The 16,112-nt window shown below is 36.5% G+C and overlaps 1 protein-coding gene across 3 annotated transcripts in view; it reads left to right on the top strand.

Annotated features, from left to right (window-relative positions):
* Positions 1-16,112, top strand: part of MAP9 (microtubule associated protein 9) — a 37,869-nt gene that overhangs the window by 16,776 nt on the left and 4,981 nt on the right. For 2 of the 3 annotated variants that reach the window (XM_019441177.2, XM_019441179.2), the window contains exons 6-13: positions 1,243-1,336; positions 3,103-3,347; positions 5,194-5,264; positions 6,289-6,457; positions 7,520-7,609; positions 9,255-9,416; positions 9,547-9,692; positions 9,872-10,004. In XM_019441177.2, the coding sequence (XP_019296722.2) occupies positions 1,243-1,336; positions 3,103-3,347; positions 5,194-5,264; positions 6,289-6,457; positions 7,520-7,609; positions 9,255-9,416; positions 9,547-9,692; positions 9,872-10,004 (1,110 nt within the window). The remainder of the gene's footprint in view (positions 1-1,242; positions 1,337-3,102; positions 3,348-5,193; positions 5,265-6,288; positions 6,458-7,519; positions 7,610-9,254; positions 9,417-9,546; positions 9,693-9,871; positions 10,005-16,112) is intronic. The other variant, XM_019441178.2, reaches the window with a different exon arrangement.

A 16,112-nucleotide genomic window follows, 5' to 3' on the forward strand; every position in this document is an offset into this window, starting at 1 on the left:
AGTCACCATTTTCCATTTCATCACCTATCTAGAAACTTTTTGATTGAATACGGTATATTATGAACAATATGTTATAGAGATTCTAGAGTCTGTTATGTTCCTCTGAACATGTGTTTTAGTGTACAGATATTGTGGTTGGACTCAAATTGCCAAGTCTGTCTCCCTTGCCGTGGATATCAACAGAAATCTCTGCTTAGTTCTTTTGGTTTCTAATTGCTCTGATTTTACAGGATCTTCTCTGATGTCTTCCCTGTGCCATGCATAGATGAACCAAGGGTTTGGGATGAATTTCATAAACAAATGTTGGGGTTCGTGCCACTGCAGCTCTTCCTCAAATTTACTGGCTGACTTTATAGCCCCAAACTCCATGCCCTGACCCTTTAAGCCAGCCTGGTGAGGCAGCAACCTTCTACCACTTGGGCTGCAAGGATGGGTGAATGAACTCAGGCAAAAATCTACTAACTTGCCAGTCTCCTCTGGCAGAGCTTTGCCTCTCAAAGTAGATTGCTGTGTGTCAGCCCTTCTGCCATTTTCTCAGATAGTTTCTACTTCTTGCTTTTGGTAAATAGTTGTCTTTGTTCCCATAAAATATTGTGGGAAAGAAAAATAGAATTTGTTACTTATGCAGTAAAGTCAAACTCTTACATTATGATACCATCAACTTTAGGCTAGATTATTATTCTGTAAAGAGATGTTTGGCACAGACATACAAATATTAATTATTTCACTTCAGATATAATTTTCAGAATTGTGAGGAAAACTCAAGTGCGTGGAGTCTATGTACTTTTTCTATCTAAATATTTGGTAGTAGTTGTCTACTTGGTTTTATAAATGGCTTTTATTTGGACATTTGAGACCAAGGATTTTTGTTTTACTCTCTTCATACCTTCTTAGAAATAAGAATTAGAGAAAAAGATATCAAATCTTTGTCTCAAATATTTATGAGATCTGATTTGAGAGCAAGAGTTTTGAAAATTGCTAAAAACAAATATCGAGATGCCATGAAAGAACTAGAAAAACTCTTTAGTGACCCCTGTTAATGATCAAGACATCAATGTTTGAAAGTAAGGCATATTAGCCTCCACAGGCTTAATGCTTTTGGTGTTTCATCTGCAAACTCCTCATAAGGCCGATTTCAGAGTTATGAAATAGTCTTAATAATGCTATTGTCCCACCACAAATCTTAAGAACTAAACTTACATAGTAAATACTCTTTTTCTTTTTTTTTTTTTTTTCGAACAGGATCCATGGTTAACAAGTCTATCATCGTCATCTCTTAAAGAAAGTCTTGGAGATTCCTTATCACCAGGATCTGGAGAAAAAGCATCCATACAAGGTAGTTATGTCAAATTGTTACATCTTATTTTATGTTTGAACTCCATATTGCTAAGAATCTTGTTTGCAAAAGACATACTTTTCAGAATGATACATGTCTGTATTTGCCTTAGTTTTAAACCCCCCGTGTGCTATTTACTAACCATGTGATTTTAGATGCAGAACTAGACAAGGTTACGAGAGCAAAGTTACCTAATCTCTCTGGCCCTGTATACTGATCTTGAAAAGGGGGATCTAAGAGCAAGCCACCTCATCTCTCATGGCTGTGAGAATTAAATGAACTAATAATACCTGTAAAGCCCTTAGAACAGTGCCACAGTAAGCACGTAAGTAAGTGTGAGCTGTGACTTACTAATGCATTTCTTTCCTTAGTCCTGTGACATATAGCTTGATGGGAGCTAAAAAGCAAAGCTATTTCTAGGACCAGGATGTGTGCATTTATTAAGTGCTTGCCATGTAGTATAATTTTTGTCATTTTACAGATGAGAAAAACTGAAGTGCAAAGATATTGGGAAACATACCCAAAAGTCAGTGATAAAACCATAATTTGAATCTTTGGCTCCAAAGTCCTTGTTCTTTTTACTGAATGCATTAATTAGCAGTTCTAAAGAATTCATTAATGATACTTGGAGTCGTGAGTGCTCTCCAAATGAAAATGTATAACTATAATTACAAAATTATTTTAAATCCGGCTTAGTTCAAAACCAGTTCCAAAAAATGGCTGTAATAATGAAAGCAGCAGAATTAAGACTTTGACAATAAAAATACAAAGTTGGCCAATAGGTGGATCCTAGTAGAACTGAAAATTGGTGATCACGGACTTCTTTCTGTTGAACATTCCAAAGTGGGGCAGGCAGAATAATAGGAGAAGTTCTGTAATAATGAAACAGAATCTTGTCATGCCACTGCTTGAGGCTGTCCCTTAGAGCATGGAGATGAGTAATAGGCCAGCTTTTAGTGCCCTGTTGGTATCATAGACAACATTTCTGCATCTTGGCAGAAATAAAACTGTCTAGATGGGGGCACCTGGGTGGCTCAGTCAGTGAAGCTTCCGACTTCAGCTCAGGTCATGATCTCGCGGTTCATGAGTTCGAGCCCTGCATCGGGCTCTGTGCTGACAGCTCAGACAGAACCTGGAACCTGCTTCAGATTCTGTGTCTCCTACTCTCTCTGCCCCTCCCCTGCTCACACTCTGTCTCTCTCTCTCTCAAAAATAAATAATAAACATTAAAATAAAATTTAAAAAAAAAAAACAACCTGTCTAGAAGAAAGCTTTCTTCTCTGTGTGGTGGACTCTTCTAAAATTTCATGAATTCTTGGTTCTCCTGCAGCTCTGCAATTTTGCTCCCGTACCACTTGTACCTATAGTAGCATAGAGATGTGTACCTCCTGCCCTCACAGCTTCTTGTTCCAGCTAAGAAACACAGGCTTTCAAATAGAATAGATAATGCCCTCTCACTTACTTGGTTTATCATCAACAGGAGCTTTTGGTGTGCCTTTGGTTTAGGGTAGTTATTCCATTCTACTTACTAATATGATTTTTTTTTTTTCCTAAGTATTAGGTAAGTCAAATGCTTTAGTACATTAAGTAGCCACTTTCTCTTTTGTACATCACTTTGGAGAAGAGTTTATTCAAGTTGAATACAATAGCTCTCTTCACATTTTATTTTGCATGGCAATCCTCATTTAGTAGAAAGCAAATGAATCTGTTATCTACCTTATTAGTTCAGAAGAGAGTTTTAGTTTTGTGACTCTGTCTCAAAATAGATCAGAATGAAGAACTTACTGAAAACCACAATTCCTTGAAATCAAATGAAAATGAAGAGAATTCATTTTTGATAGACTTTGTTACTACTCCACATGAGAAATCCAAGGAAAGTCAAGTGATTACTGATGACCTTGAAGAAGAAAAGGAGAAAGCTGAACTGATCATGAATGAGTTGACAGCTGATCCACCGCTATTGAAATCTCAGAGTATCGTAATATCCGCTGATACAACTGCATCTTCAAAGGTATTTATATAAAATTATACCTTTTATACTACAGCAAAACTCAAAATAGATCTGTTAAATATTTTACCTGCCGTATTATGTACTCTTGAATTATCTGTAGAAAACTCATCTTTTGATACTGGTATATTATCAAGTGGTTCTTATTTAATTCAATACTGTTTTACTTCAGGGAAGATTTGCAGTGAATATAATAAAAGTCAGTATTTCATTAAAAATTATCAAAGGTATATGATCATAGTATACTTTTAAATATCTAGAAATATAAACCCATAAGTGGGTAGGTTTCTATAGGTCTTCGTGTTACAAAAATGCATCTATCTGGAACAATTTCTAAGGTTTTGAATTAGTGAATTTTTAAACATTTTGGATATCATTTTTAAACATTTTATACATTTTAAAGGAAATCTTTAAGAAATGTTTACCAACATCTTTCTTGTTTAAATGGATGGACAGTATCATTATTAGAAACATTATTATTATTATAACCTTGAGAACCAGATTTATGGTGTGTAGGATTACTTGAAACTATGCCAGAGTAGTATACTTTTAAAATTTATGGTATAGCATTTTTAGTCTTTATTTCTCTTGAAGCTAGTCTTTATTTCTCACAGCTATAGTCAGCTGGTGACTATGTGTATTTACTATTGGGGAAGGTAACAGTGCTAGTTGAAGACTTGTGGTTGAATAGGACTTTTATAATACAGAATACTAATGCTTTGTATTAAAATTTACAGAGAAGGTTCATTAAACCATGTTCCAGGTATATTGTTCGTAACCACTTTCCTTAGGAAAAATCACTCATGCCAAGTAAGCCATGTAGGTTTCTATCTGTGTTCTCACTTGAATGCTAGCAGCCTTCTGTGTAAAGGAGAGAAGTTACTCCTTAAAAAGAAGAAGGGTATTTGGAATTTATAGATGGGATCCTAGAAATGTCAAACAGAGGCAGTTCTAAATTACAACAGGCAATTTATATATAATAAGTAAGACCATGACATTTCTTTTGACTGAATCCTTGGCTTTATCCTTACTCCCCTTAAAGGACCTTCCTTAAGTCTGAATCACATCATTCCCCTGCTAAGGTCTCTTTGTTGGATTGTCATCATAAGAATAAAATGCAGAGGGGCACCTGGGTGGCTCAGTTGGTTAAGCGTCTGACTCTTGATTTCTGCTCAGGTCATGATCTCACCGTTCATAAGTTTGAGCCCCAGGTCTGGCTCTGTGCTAACAGCACAGAACCTGCTTTGGATTCTCTCTCTCTCTCTCTCTCCCTCTCTCTCTCTCCCTCCCTCCCTCCCTCCCTCAAAATAAATAAATCAACTTAAAAAAAAAAATAAAATGCAAACATTTTACCACTTTCTAAGGACCTCACACATTCTTCTCTGACCATCTGTTCCTCCACTCTCCCTGTCATTCACTGTGCTTCAGCATCATTCACCTTTTTCTGTTTCTCAACATTATCAAGTTCTTTCCCTTCTTGAGTTCTTAGCCCTTACTACTTCTTTCTTTCCGTAGACCTTCCTTCATGTGGCCCCTTTCTTGTCATTTATCTTAGCACTGATGTCAAGACCTCAGGGAGGCCTTTCCAGATCACTGTCGTTAACATAATCCCTCACTCTAGTCATTGTCACAGGGCCCTAGCTTAACCCCTTCTTGACTCACATTTGTTTTTGTGTTTCATGTCCATCAGCCCTCCCTAAAGTGTAGTATCCTTATTAGTTCCCAGGGACTGCTGTACTTGACACATAGTAGATGTTTCAAAAACATTGATTTCCTTGCAGCTTGGCCCCTAAATCTAACTGTGATAGTTATGGGGAGTAATCCATCTATGGTATTTTCTATTTAATAGAAAACAATTGAAGACAGAAATATGAAGAATAAAAAATCAACAAATAATAGAGCGTCCAGTGCATCTGGCAGGTAATAAAGTTATTATTATCCCAAATTTATGAGTTTATTTCCAACAGACCTAATTTTAGCTTAACTTCTGTAAAGTGAATTTCATTTGGTATTACTTGATTTTCTTTAAATTCCCATCTCATAAAATGAATGAAGTAGTTATTTCATGATAAGACTCCTCAGTTGATCATGTTCTTTTTTGATGAGGAATTTATTAGGGATTCTCTATACTCTACATTATTCCTGGGTTAGAGTTTCTTTGCTGTATGGTAATAAAGCTAAAGTCCAGCATTAGACTTCTCTGTTAAGTGTCTTTGTCTAACACATGACAATTATACTTAAAACCTTGAGGATCTGTGGACTAAGGTGGTTTATTAAAATGACAAGATTCTATATTGCTTCATTCACGCCGATGATAATGAATGTCTAACTCATAAATGCTAATCAAAAGCTTCTGTCTTTTAAATTACCGTTAATCAAATAAAGCAAGGGTCAGCAAACCTTAACTGTAAAATGCCAGTTAGTACATGGATTAGGATTTATGGGCCATATTCTCTTTCTTGTAACTACTCAGTTCTGCTGTTATAGCAGGGAAACAGCCTTAGGCAACATGTAAATGAATGATCGTAGCTGTGGTGCAGTAAACTTACAAAATAAGTAAACTGTACAAAACTGGGTAGTGGGCCATATTTTCCTGCCAACCCCTGAAGTAGAAAATGCTATTCTAACTATTTAGAATTGTTTTTTTGTAACAAAATGATACAAGAGACTTAAAATCTACTTTATTTATATTATTTTCTCCATGTAACTTGAGATGTAATCCATGTTTCTTAAAAATGTTCTAATTACAATTTTCTAGAAAGAGCAAGCACTTTGAAGCTCTAAGTAAGAAAAGACTATCATCGTCTTTTTTTACATTTTCAAAATACTTATAACTTATTAATTTATAATGTAATTTCAGATATAGTAGCTGTAAATTCTAATGTGTTTTTCTTCTACCAAGTGCAATTGTAGTAACTGTGTTGATTTCTTTGGATCTTTTCAGATTAATGACCTCTGACTTTTTAAAGAAATCTAGTTCTATAAGGAGACCACCGTCAGCATCTACCTCTTCTCACTATTTAGGGACTTTGAAAGTCTTGGACCAAAAGCCCTCACAGAAACAGAACCTAGAACCTGAACGAGCAGATAACATAAGGGCAGCTGTTTATCAGGTAAAAAGGAAAACATTTTTTAAAAATGAAGAGTCACCTAATAAGGTTACCCGTTTATCAAGGAATAAAATGACCCTGTCAGAAATGGTGGTTTAATACTTAATTTATTGGGAAGAATGTTCCTTTGTAATACCTGAGCAACCCAAAGTTTTTTTTTTTTTTTTTTTTTTACTAAATTATTTCTTTCTAAGCTTTGCTTAACCAATCATAGCTGGTTTTTTTTTATTTTTTATTTTGTAAGTTTCTTTTCATTTTTTTTTTTACATTCATTTATTTTTGAGAAGCAGAGTGAGACAAAGCATGAGCGGGGGAGGGGCAGAGAGAGAAGGAGACACAGAATCCGAAGCAGCCTCCAGGCTCTAAGCAAGCAGTCAGCACAGAGCCTGATGTGGGGCTCGAACCCACAAACTGTGAGATCACGACCCGAGCCTAAGTCGGACGCTCAACTGATTGAGCCATCCAGGCACCCCCATAGCTGTTTTTAAAGCAAGAGAATATGCCATGAAAATTTATAAAATTCCAGCCAAAGCAAAAATATGGTTAAGGTCTATATATGTTTTTATGCTTTTTCTTCTTAAAATGTGTGAACAAATGAACAAATGTATGAACAAATTTATGAACAAAAAGTTTTAATTTTTTTCTTTCCTAAGAATTTGTATTTGAAGTAAGCTTGCATAGCAAAAGACTTTCCTGATTTTTCCTCATTTCCAAAAAGGTCCTTTTTTTTTTTTCTTGTCTTGTTTATTACACTACATAGTACACTTTAGAAAATCGTACTTGAGAAATTTGGAGAAAAATGTGAACTTTCATGTAGCCATTATATTAAATCTTTGAATTCTGTTGTTAAATATAAGAAAGATGACAGACATATTTTTTATTCATACTTATCTTTATATATTACAATATTATTAGAAAAAGAAAAACGATACTAGTGTATATAGAATTTCTAAATTTTGTGTTTTGCCTTTTTAAAATTTTAATCAAATATTTCAGAAATGGATAAGAATTCTAATTCATTTGGGAAACTTTGAATATCATATAGTTTCTTTCTTATTCTCACAGGAGTGGTTAGAAAAGAAAAATGTATATTTACATGAAATGCACAGAATTAAAAGGATTGAAAGTGAAAACCTAAGGATCCAAAACGAACAGGTATTCTGAAATACAGAAGTGGAAAATACTGTGGATTTTTAAGTCAGTAAAATATCTCTAAATATTTAACATTGCTAAATCTACTGTTGTTTAAATGGCAAAATAATATGCATAAAAGAATCGATTTCTGATTTTATTTCTCTTGTACTTTATACATTTTTAGTTTGATATGAATATAACCGTTTTACATGAAAACAGATACACAGAGATTTCTGTTTTTTGTACTCATTTGACCATACTCATTGTGAACTTATTGTTGCTTGTGGACACCTGTTCACTCTTACTTCACTTTTCCCTGTGAAAAATTGACTTCAATCTTACAACTTAGCCAAGAATGTAAAGGGTCATCAGACATTGACCTCTAGTTTTCCTCTTTTCCACCTTGAATTTTATACGTGTCTTCAGGACCAACCCCTACGTGAACTCTTGAGCCATATCCTTCCCACTGTCCAGAGGTAGGCTCTTATTTCAGTACTTGAGTCTCTGCCTCTAACTCCTGCCTGGTAGTCTCCGACATGCTTAGTTCCTTCGCATCTTCTAAACTAAAAGCCCTCTACTGTGCTGTGCAATACTTCAATGGATTCAGAGAGGAACCTATTTCCCAAGTGCAGGGTACTGCATGGAGCAGCCCTGCAGGGGTGTGCCACATCCCCGTCACCACTTTTGCAGCGTTTCTCTGCTGTGCTCAGTGCCAGACACCTTCTCGTGTGATCTGCGCAACTCGGGGAGGTACGTCGTGCCTTCCCTTCTGAATCATGTTTTCTCTAAGGCTTTCTGTCGTTTAATGGTAAGCAATATTTTAGAGCAAGCCAAGAATATGGGATTAGATGGAGGTAAGTAAAGTCGTAACATACTTACCATACACTCACCGACATATTTTCCTGTCTGCACATAGTTTCAACATGTGGGCTCTGTTGTTTAGTAACAATTTTATGCTTTGATGTCAGTCAGAACTCCGGTTCAAAGCAAAAATCTGTGTGACTTGGCCAATCTACCTCACTCTGACTTACTTTATAAGCCTGTAACTTTCCTGATATCTTTCTTTTAATGGAATGTGGGTTTTTTTGAAGCTTATTTATTTATTTTGAGAGAGAGAGAGCAGGGAAAGGGCAGAGAGAGAGGGAAGGAGAAAATCCCAAGCAGGCTGTCAGCACAGAGCCCGACGGCGGGGCTGTATCTCATGACCCGGAGATCGTGACCTGAGCCGAAATCAAGAGTAGGTTGCTTAACCGACTGAGCCACCCTGGTGCCCCTTAATAGAATGTTTTATTATTAGTATTTCGCAGTAGTACTTGGCCTATTAGTTTTGACAACATTTGTTCAGTACATTTCCAAAAAACAGTTCTTTCCCATGAATAGCAGATCAATATCAGATAAATGGTTTAAGAAAAGGACATTTTAAAATGCAATGAGTAAAAATAAAATTAAAATGCAATGAAAAAATCAGATGACTTTTTTTTTTTTTTTTTGTAAATCAACTTGTCTAACCTATCCTAAATAAATTATCTTCTTTGAAAAACAATTTCTAGAAACGATGACTATGTAGGGAACGAAATGCAATCTGTATGTGTGTATCGGCATCTCCCGATACTTGGCCATCTATTTACCCGCACACATCTAACTGTCTCTTATTTTTCTGAAATAGAAAAGAGCTGCTAAGAGAGAAGAAGCATTAGCATCATTTGAGGCCTGGAAGGCTATGAAAGAAAAGGAAGCAAAGAAAATCGCCGCCAAAAAAAGACTTGAGGAAAAAAACAAGAAAAAAACCGAGGAAGAAAATGCTGTGAGAAAAGGAGAGGCGCTACAGGTATGCAGGGGCTTCGGACATCTGCCTTCCTTATCCTCCCTCGCTCAGCACCTGTGGGACTGATTGACTGGGCTTCTCCTTACCTGGTCACATCCACGGTCAGTAAGAAACTCGTTGTGAACTCTTTCAGGCGTTTGAACGATGGAAAGAGAAAAAGATGGAGTATCTTAGAGAGAAAAATAAAAAGGAGAAAGAATATGAAAGAGCGAAGAAGCAGAAAGAGGAGGAAACTATTGCTGAGAAAAGGAAAGATAACTTAACAGCTGTAGAGAAATGGTAATCCCAAATGAGAACTGTTTTGCTCCATTTCAAATGAATAACGCTCTAGGCTTTTAAAACATTGTTTGCTTGAAATTTACTAATGTATCGGCATCTCATTACCACAAAGATGTATTAGGAAATCTTTATTATAGCCTCTCCTTTAACCACCCAGTGTTTTGTACTGTCCTACATAGGAATGAAAAGAAGGACGCCTTTTTCAAAGAAAAGGAGAAAGAGAGAATAAATGAGAAAAGAAGAGAAGAACTGAAAAAAGCAGAGAAGAAAGATAAAGACAAGCAAGCTATTGATGAATATGAAAAATGGCTGGTAGGTATTGTTTGTTAATGCACCTGTGTCTTATTCATGTACTTTATTCATGACTGTTCTGTGCCTAATTCCAGTTCTTTTTGCCCCTGCCTGCTGGCCATTTCTACTCAAAGCTGCCTTGTTGAATCTGTTCTCTCCCTATGTCTATCATATTGTCTTTGATTTACTCATTTCTGTTAACGCTTCTACTATTCCTTCAAGCACTCAGGCGTAAGCCTTCAGGCATGATACTCTTCCTTACCCGCATTCCCAGGGTTAGTCACTTACCAGTCGTGCCTAGTCTTCCTTTGCAATGACTCTTAGGTGTCAAATCATGGAAAGCTGACAAGTGCACTGCTGAAGGACTTGTCAGCTTTTAGGTGGGACTTGTCATGACACATAGTAATACTGAATTGAACGGTGAGAAAGTTATTCCACTTTTTAAATTCTCTTTTGCTCTTTCCAATGACCTCAAGGAGAAAGTCTCATTTTGGTGCTTTTTAACGAAAGAAAGCAAATAAGAAGTTCGGGAGGAAAATGTCTAGCTGGACTTAACGTTTCTGTTTTTTAAATATTTTTCTTCTGTTTTAGTCTACTTATGTTTATAGTTCCTTTTCATTGATGTTAAGCAAAATACTGTTTTCCGTTTTAAAATATCATCATATATATACGTGTTTATCAATTTTTGACTAGGTAACGTGTTCATATGAAAAGCACTTTACATCGGTAGGTGGTACATTCACGCGGGTAGTTAGCACCCCCATAGGTGGCACATTCATGTGGGTAGTTAGCACTCCGCCTGCTGCAGCAATCACAAAGTGTAAAAGTTGCTCTACAGGGGCATAGCATCCGGTCGGGCTCTCTCCAGTAAGATTTCTTATAAACTTTTTGAATTCATGTCAATGTGCTAGTTAAAAATACTGTTCAGGGTATTTTGTGGTTGTATTTCTCTGGTTAGGACTGACTTTTAGCATCTTTTCATTTGTGGAAGGGTCACTTGTCATTTTTTTTTTGTAAACTGTTAATCCATAGACTTTGCACATTTTTCTGTTGGTCTTTTTCATATTAATTTTCAGAAGCTTTTTTATACACTAGGGAAATAAGCCTATTTCTGGTAGGAGTTACAACCACTTTTTCCCATGGTTTTGTTGATCTCTCAACTTTGCATATAGTATTTTATGCGATGAACAATTTTGTTTTATCTTCTGGTGTCAAATTTATCAGTCTTTTGAGTTCTATTTTCAGGCATAGTTGAAAAGACTTTCTTCATGACTTGAAGTTAAATAAAGTGCTCTCATTTTTCTTCTAGTAACTTTGTGATTTTAATATCTTGACATTTTAACATTTGACCAGCTTATAATTTATCTTGCTCGTGATGGGATATATGATTCCAACTTTATTTTTTCCAAACACATCTCCTATAAAAAAGCCTTTTACCCAATGATTTGAGGTACTGCCTTTGTTATCTGATACATTCCCAGAACTTAGGATCTGTTTCTTCTCTTCTTTTTTTTTTTAATGTTTATTTATTTCTGAGGGGGAGAGAGAGAGAGAGAGAGAGAGAGAGAGAGAGAGAGAGAGAGAAGAATGTAAGTGGGGGAGGGACAGAGAGAGAGGGAGACACAGAATCCGAAGCAGGCTCCAGACTACGAGCTGTCAGCACAGAGCCTGACACGGGGCTCAGACTCACAAACCATGAGATCATGACCTGAGCTGACGTTGGACGCCCAACTGACTGAGCCACCCGGGTGCCCCAGGATCTATTTCTTGACTTTCTGTTCCATGGGTCAATCTCAGATCTCACTGTACATATTCCATATACTGTTTCATTGTCAGGACTTTATATGTTTTCATATCTGTTTTGTTTAATCTTCCTTCATAGCTCCACTTTCAAGTATCTATTATTATTTACTTTTTCACATAAACTTTAGAATCAACAGTAGCTAGAGAAACATTCAGGACACAAGGCAGACTATGTAAAGATAAGATAAAAACATGAAGCATTTAGGAATAAACTTAAGAAACGTGCAAGACAAAGACAACTATGAAGAAAATTTTAGAACACTCCTAAAGGACACAAATGAAGACTTGAGAACATGGATCAAAACTGCTCTTGGATAGAAACACTCAGTCTTATAATGATGTTGTAGATGTCAGTTCTCCCTGCAGTAATTTACAAATTTAATGCAATCCTAATAAAAATAGCAACAGAATTTATTATTGTTTATGTGTTGACTTTTGTGCAGCTTTATGCCAATTTCAGGCAGAAAAACAGTAAGGAATAAGGTGATCAAAATTGGTTTAATGGTTTGAATGAGGAAGGTAGTGTTTCGTGATGGCTTTCTTAAACTTTTTAAAAAAAATTTTTAATGTTTATTTTTGAGAGAGAGAGGGGGGTGGGTAGGGCAGAGAGAGAAGGAGACACAGAATCTGAAGCAGGCTCCAGGCTCTGAGCTGTCAGCACAGAGCCCTATGCAGGGCTCAAACCTACGAACTGTGAGACCACGACCTGAGCCGAAGTTGGACGTTTAACTGACTGAGCCACCCAGGCGCCCCTTCCTTAAACTCTTAAATAGTGCTTGGTTCTAAGAAAAATGAAAACTCTTCATAGATCAAGGAGACATACACTGTGTGCTAGTATCACTTGTAGCAACTAAATGTACGTGTTTAAGTTTTCAGTTTCATTTTCACTTATTCTTGAAAATGGAATAGAATCTCCTTAATGACTAAGCCACAGTTAGGTACATTGTGTTTTATTACAGTACTTAGTCACTTTCTCATCCTGATCAGTCCTCTAGAGAACAAAAACTCATCAATCAAAGATGTACGATGAAAATGACTTGTTTTGATGTCAGTATAACCTCAACAAATGTAATGCTACTTATAAAAACATCCATATACAATATGTTACAGAACTACTCCTCCATTTTACCAATCTCTTATTAAAATTTGTTTGCAGATAGTTTGGAAAAATACCCCTATTTAGAAGTCTAAGGACTTTCATTTTAATGTAAAGTTACGTGTCAAAATTTTGTTATAAAATCTAATTTGAGTAGTGAGCATTGGATGAGTTATTCTTTTAGGGGAAAGTTATAGCCAAAGATCAGTAAGACTCTCTTCTTTACGCTGGTTCCCAGATTAATTAATAGTTGCCTTTAATAAGAAAATGAATAAAAAGTTCAGTCTCCAACAGACAACAGTCAGAAGGACTTTATAACAAGGTTCTTTTAATTTTTAATTATTGCTTGAGTAATATTACCAATAATTAATTATTACTCAAGATAACATTACAGATCATCTGAATTGATATTAAGGTTGATAGTTGCTTATTTCCTATTCTGACCTTCTTAGTATCTACCAGTAAGAACAAACTTGTTTCATGTTTCCCTCTCTCTCTCCATGTTAAATGGAACAGACAAAAAGAGGTTTGGTCAGTTTCTGTGGACACAGCCTAGTCTTTGCTTTTCTGCTACCTAGCAAGAGGGTCTGCCTCCCTCTGAGATACTAAAATGATTGACCGTGACTCAATTATAGTTTTTTTTTGTTGTTTTCTCAATTAAGATTCTGAAAGGAGATTCCCTCTTTGCTTTAGTAGGACTAGTAGGCATGCAAACATTTTCATGATCTGGAGCAGGGTGTTAAAATAATTTCATACCTCTCTATTCTTTTCGTTTTATGTGAATAATTGTATGTCGATGGAAACCTTGCGTTATCGTATTCTCCTTGTGACATCTATCAGTTCCACACAGGTACGGGTAAAAGAACCATAGACACCTAATAATTTACCAAAAATGCTGTCCCTCCCAAGCTGCCCAGTCTGCAGAGGCAGTGTTGTTTAAGGGTTCCTGGGTACTGCTGCTCCTTGAGAAAATCACCAAGGTGAGGAAACCACCCAACTTTCAGGTGTTAGCAGAGACTTGGAGAAATGGAAAGACAATCTGAGCTGCAGGGTGAAAGGAGCGAGAACTGTTAACATTTCAGGTAGTCCTAGATTAATATCTAGATTTCATGGTACTTCCCACATACTCAGTCATCTCTTTGACGGGTATGTGTACGGGGAAACAGAATGGTTCGAAAATCCATCTGCTTTCATGAAAATGTGAGATTCTGGAAGATAATATTTTCAAATAAGATGAGGGTCAGAACTGTTCCCATCAAGCAGTAAAATAAAAACTTACCATTCCATTCACCCAGAAGCCAGCGTTCTCGCCTGGATTATTCCCACCACTTTTCAGGATATGTAGCCCTTAATCCCTCATTTGCCTCCAGAGGTGGTCCCACATTTCACTGCTTTTTCTACAGCTAAACTTCTAAAGGTTTATTTACACTTCTTAGTTCTCCATACCCTTTTCACCCTCCACACACTCCGAGCTTGTCTCTTTTGCCATTGTGTTACAGAAACTACGCTTTGACAGTTAGTTTTGCAGACCATGTAGCCATCCAATGTGTTTTTTTCTGCCACATTCCCCGGACCTCTCAAACATTCTAGATAGTCGCATCCTCCTTCTTGCAGCCATCTTCTCCCCTGGGTGCCCTGTTCCCCTGGTTTCTCTCACTTCCCGGCCTCCCTTCCCAGCGTCACTTGTTGACTTCTCTTCTCTTACATATGTTCCAGTTGTTACTGTGGCCTGCGGGCCCCACCGCCCCTCTCTCCCCTGTCTTTTTATTCTCACCTGGCACCCCCTTCCCATCTTCCCAGTTTGAGTCACGCTGGCTCTCTCGTTTCTCCTCACATCCCAAGGTTCTCTGACTTGTCAGAGCCCTGACATATACTGTTCCCTCTGCTTGAAATGCTCTCTCCCCATCGCGTATCACAAGTGGCTTCTCTTACCCATCTTGTCTCACTCACAGTGACATTCCTGAGTCCACTTTTCTTTGCAAGTAAGTACTCCCTTTTGCTCTTTAACAATCACAACAATTTTTTCATGGTGTTCCATAGAAATTCTCACAACTCGAAATGATCTGTGGTTTATTTGATTGTTTATTAACTGCCTATTTTGAAAATCCCCTGAAGGACAGGGACCAAATCGGTGTGTTTGGATTTTAGAATCACTTTATGCATGGCCCTCACTATGCTACTTGACCCAGAGTAGGATCTCAGTGCTTAAAAGGTGAATGAGTAAACATAAATCAAAGCAGTATAGTACCAAATATTAGACCCCCCAGGACCCCTCAGAACCTGTTACAAGTAAGGATATGCTATATAATAAAGTAACGCAAATTAATACATGCAGGGAAATTATAATTTGGTTATTTGTGTGTCATTTGGACATAAAATCCCTTCAGAAAATTACCCTACAACAATAGAAACTCCAAAAGAACTAAAGCAATGAATATAAAATGCCAAAAATAGAAGAACCAAAAGAAAATAAAACAGTATCAAGTCTCACAAGATAAGATGCTTTTCTAAACCTAGAAGTGCTATGGAAATAACAAAGGAAAACATGAACAGATATGAAATTTAAAATCATTAATGCATTAACATAAAAAGTCAGTGTAGGTGCTGCTTGGTGAATTCCTACAGCAGCTTTGAAAAATAAATTATTTCCCAGTAAAGTTGAACATAGTCAAACCCTACAAACCAATTTTACTCCAAGCATGTACATGGAGAGAAAATCTTGACTTATAAGTACAAGGAATCAAACAAGGATGTTTATAACATGGTCATTGCGTGGAAAAAAAAAAAAAAAAAAGGAACATCATTCTTTCACAACAACAACAACAAAAATTGATTAGTTGTGATAAGTTGCTATGCTGGAATTCTATGAGTATTCTATGGAATATCAAGGAACTAGAGTTATACCTCATATAGCTGGATCTTAGAAATATTAAGATGAATAAAAGAGGATGTTGCAAAAAATATATAGTGTGTTCCCTTTTATTATAAATTGTAAAAACATGCAAAAAAGTTACTTATTGGGGGATTAATACATACATGATAAAAGTATTACATATTATAATAAAATATTACAATAAAATTAAGAGATACACTGGAATGATAAGCATCGAATTCAGAGCAATGGATACCTCAGTGGGGTGGAGAGGAAGGACTGTGATAAGGGAATGAACACCGAGAGCTTCAAAAGTATTGGTCATGTTTTCTTTTAGAAGGCAGATAGCGGGTTCACA

Source organism: Panthera pardus, unplaced genomic scaffold (assembly GCF_024362965.1).
Source record: "Panthera pardus isolate Hobbes unplaced genomic scaffold, ASM2436296v1 HiC_scaffold_13, whole genome shotgun sequence".
In the NCBI taxonomy this organism is placed as follows: domain Eukaryota; kingdom Metazoa; phylum Chordata; class Mammalia; order Carnivora; family Felidae; genus Panthera; species Panthera pardus.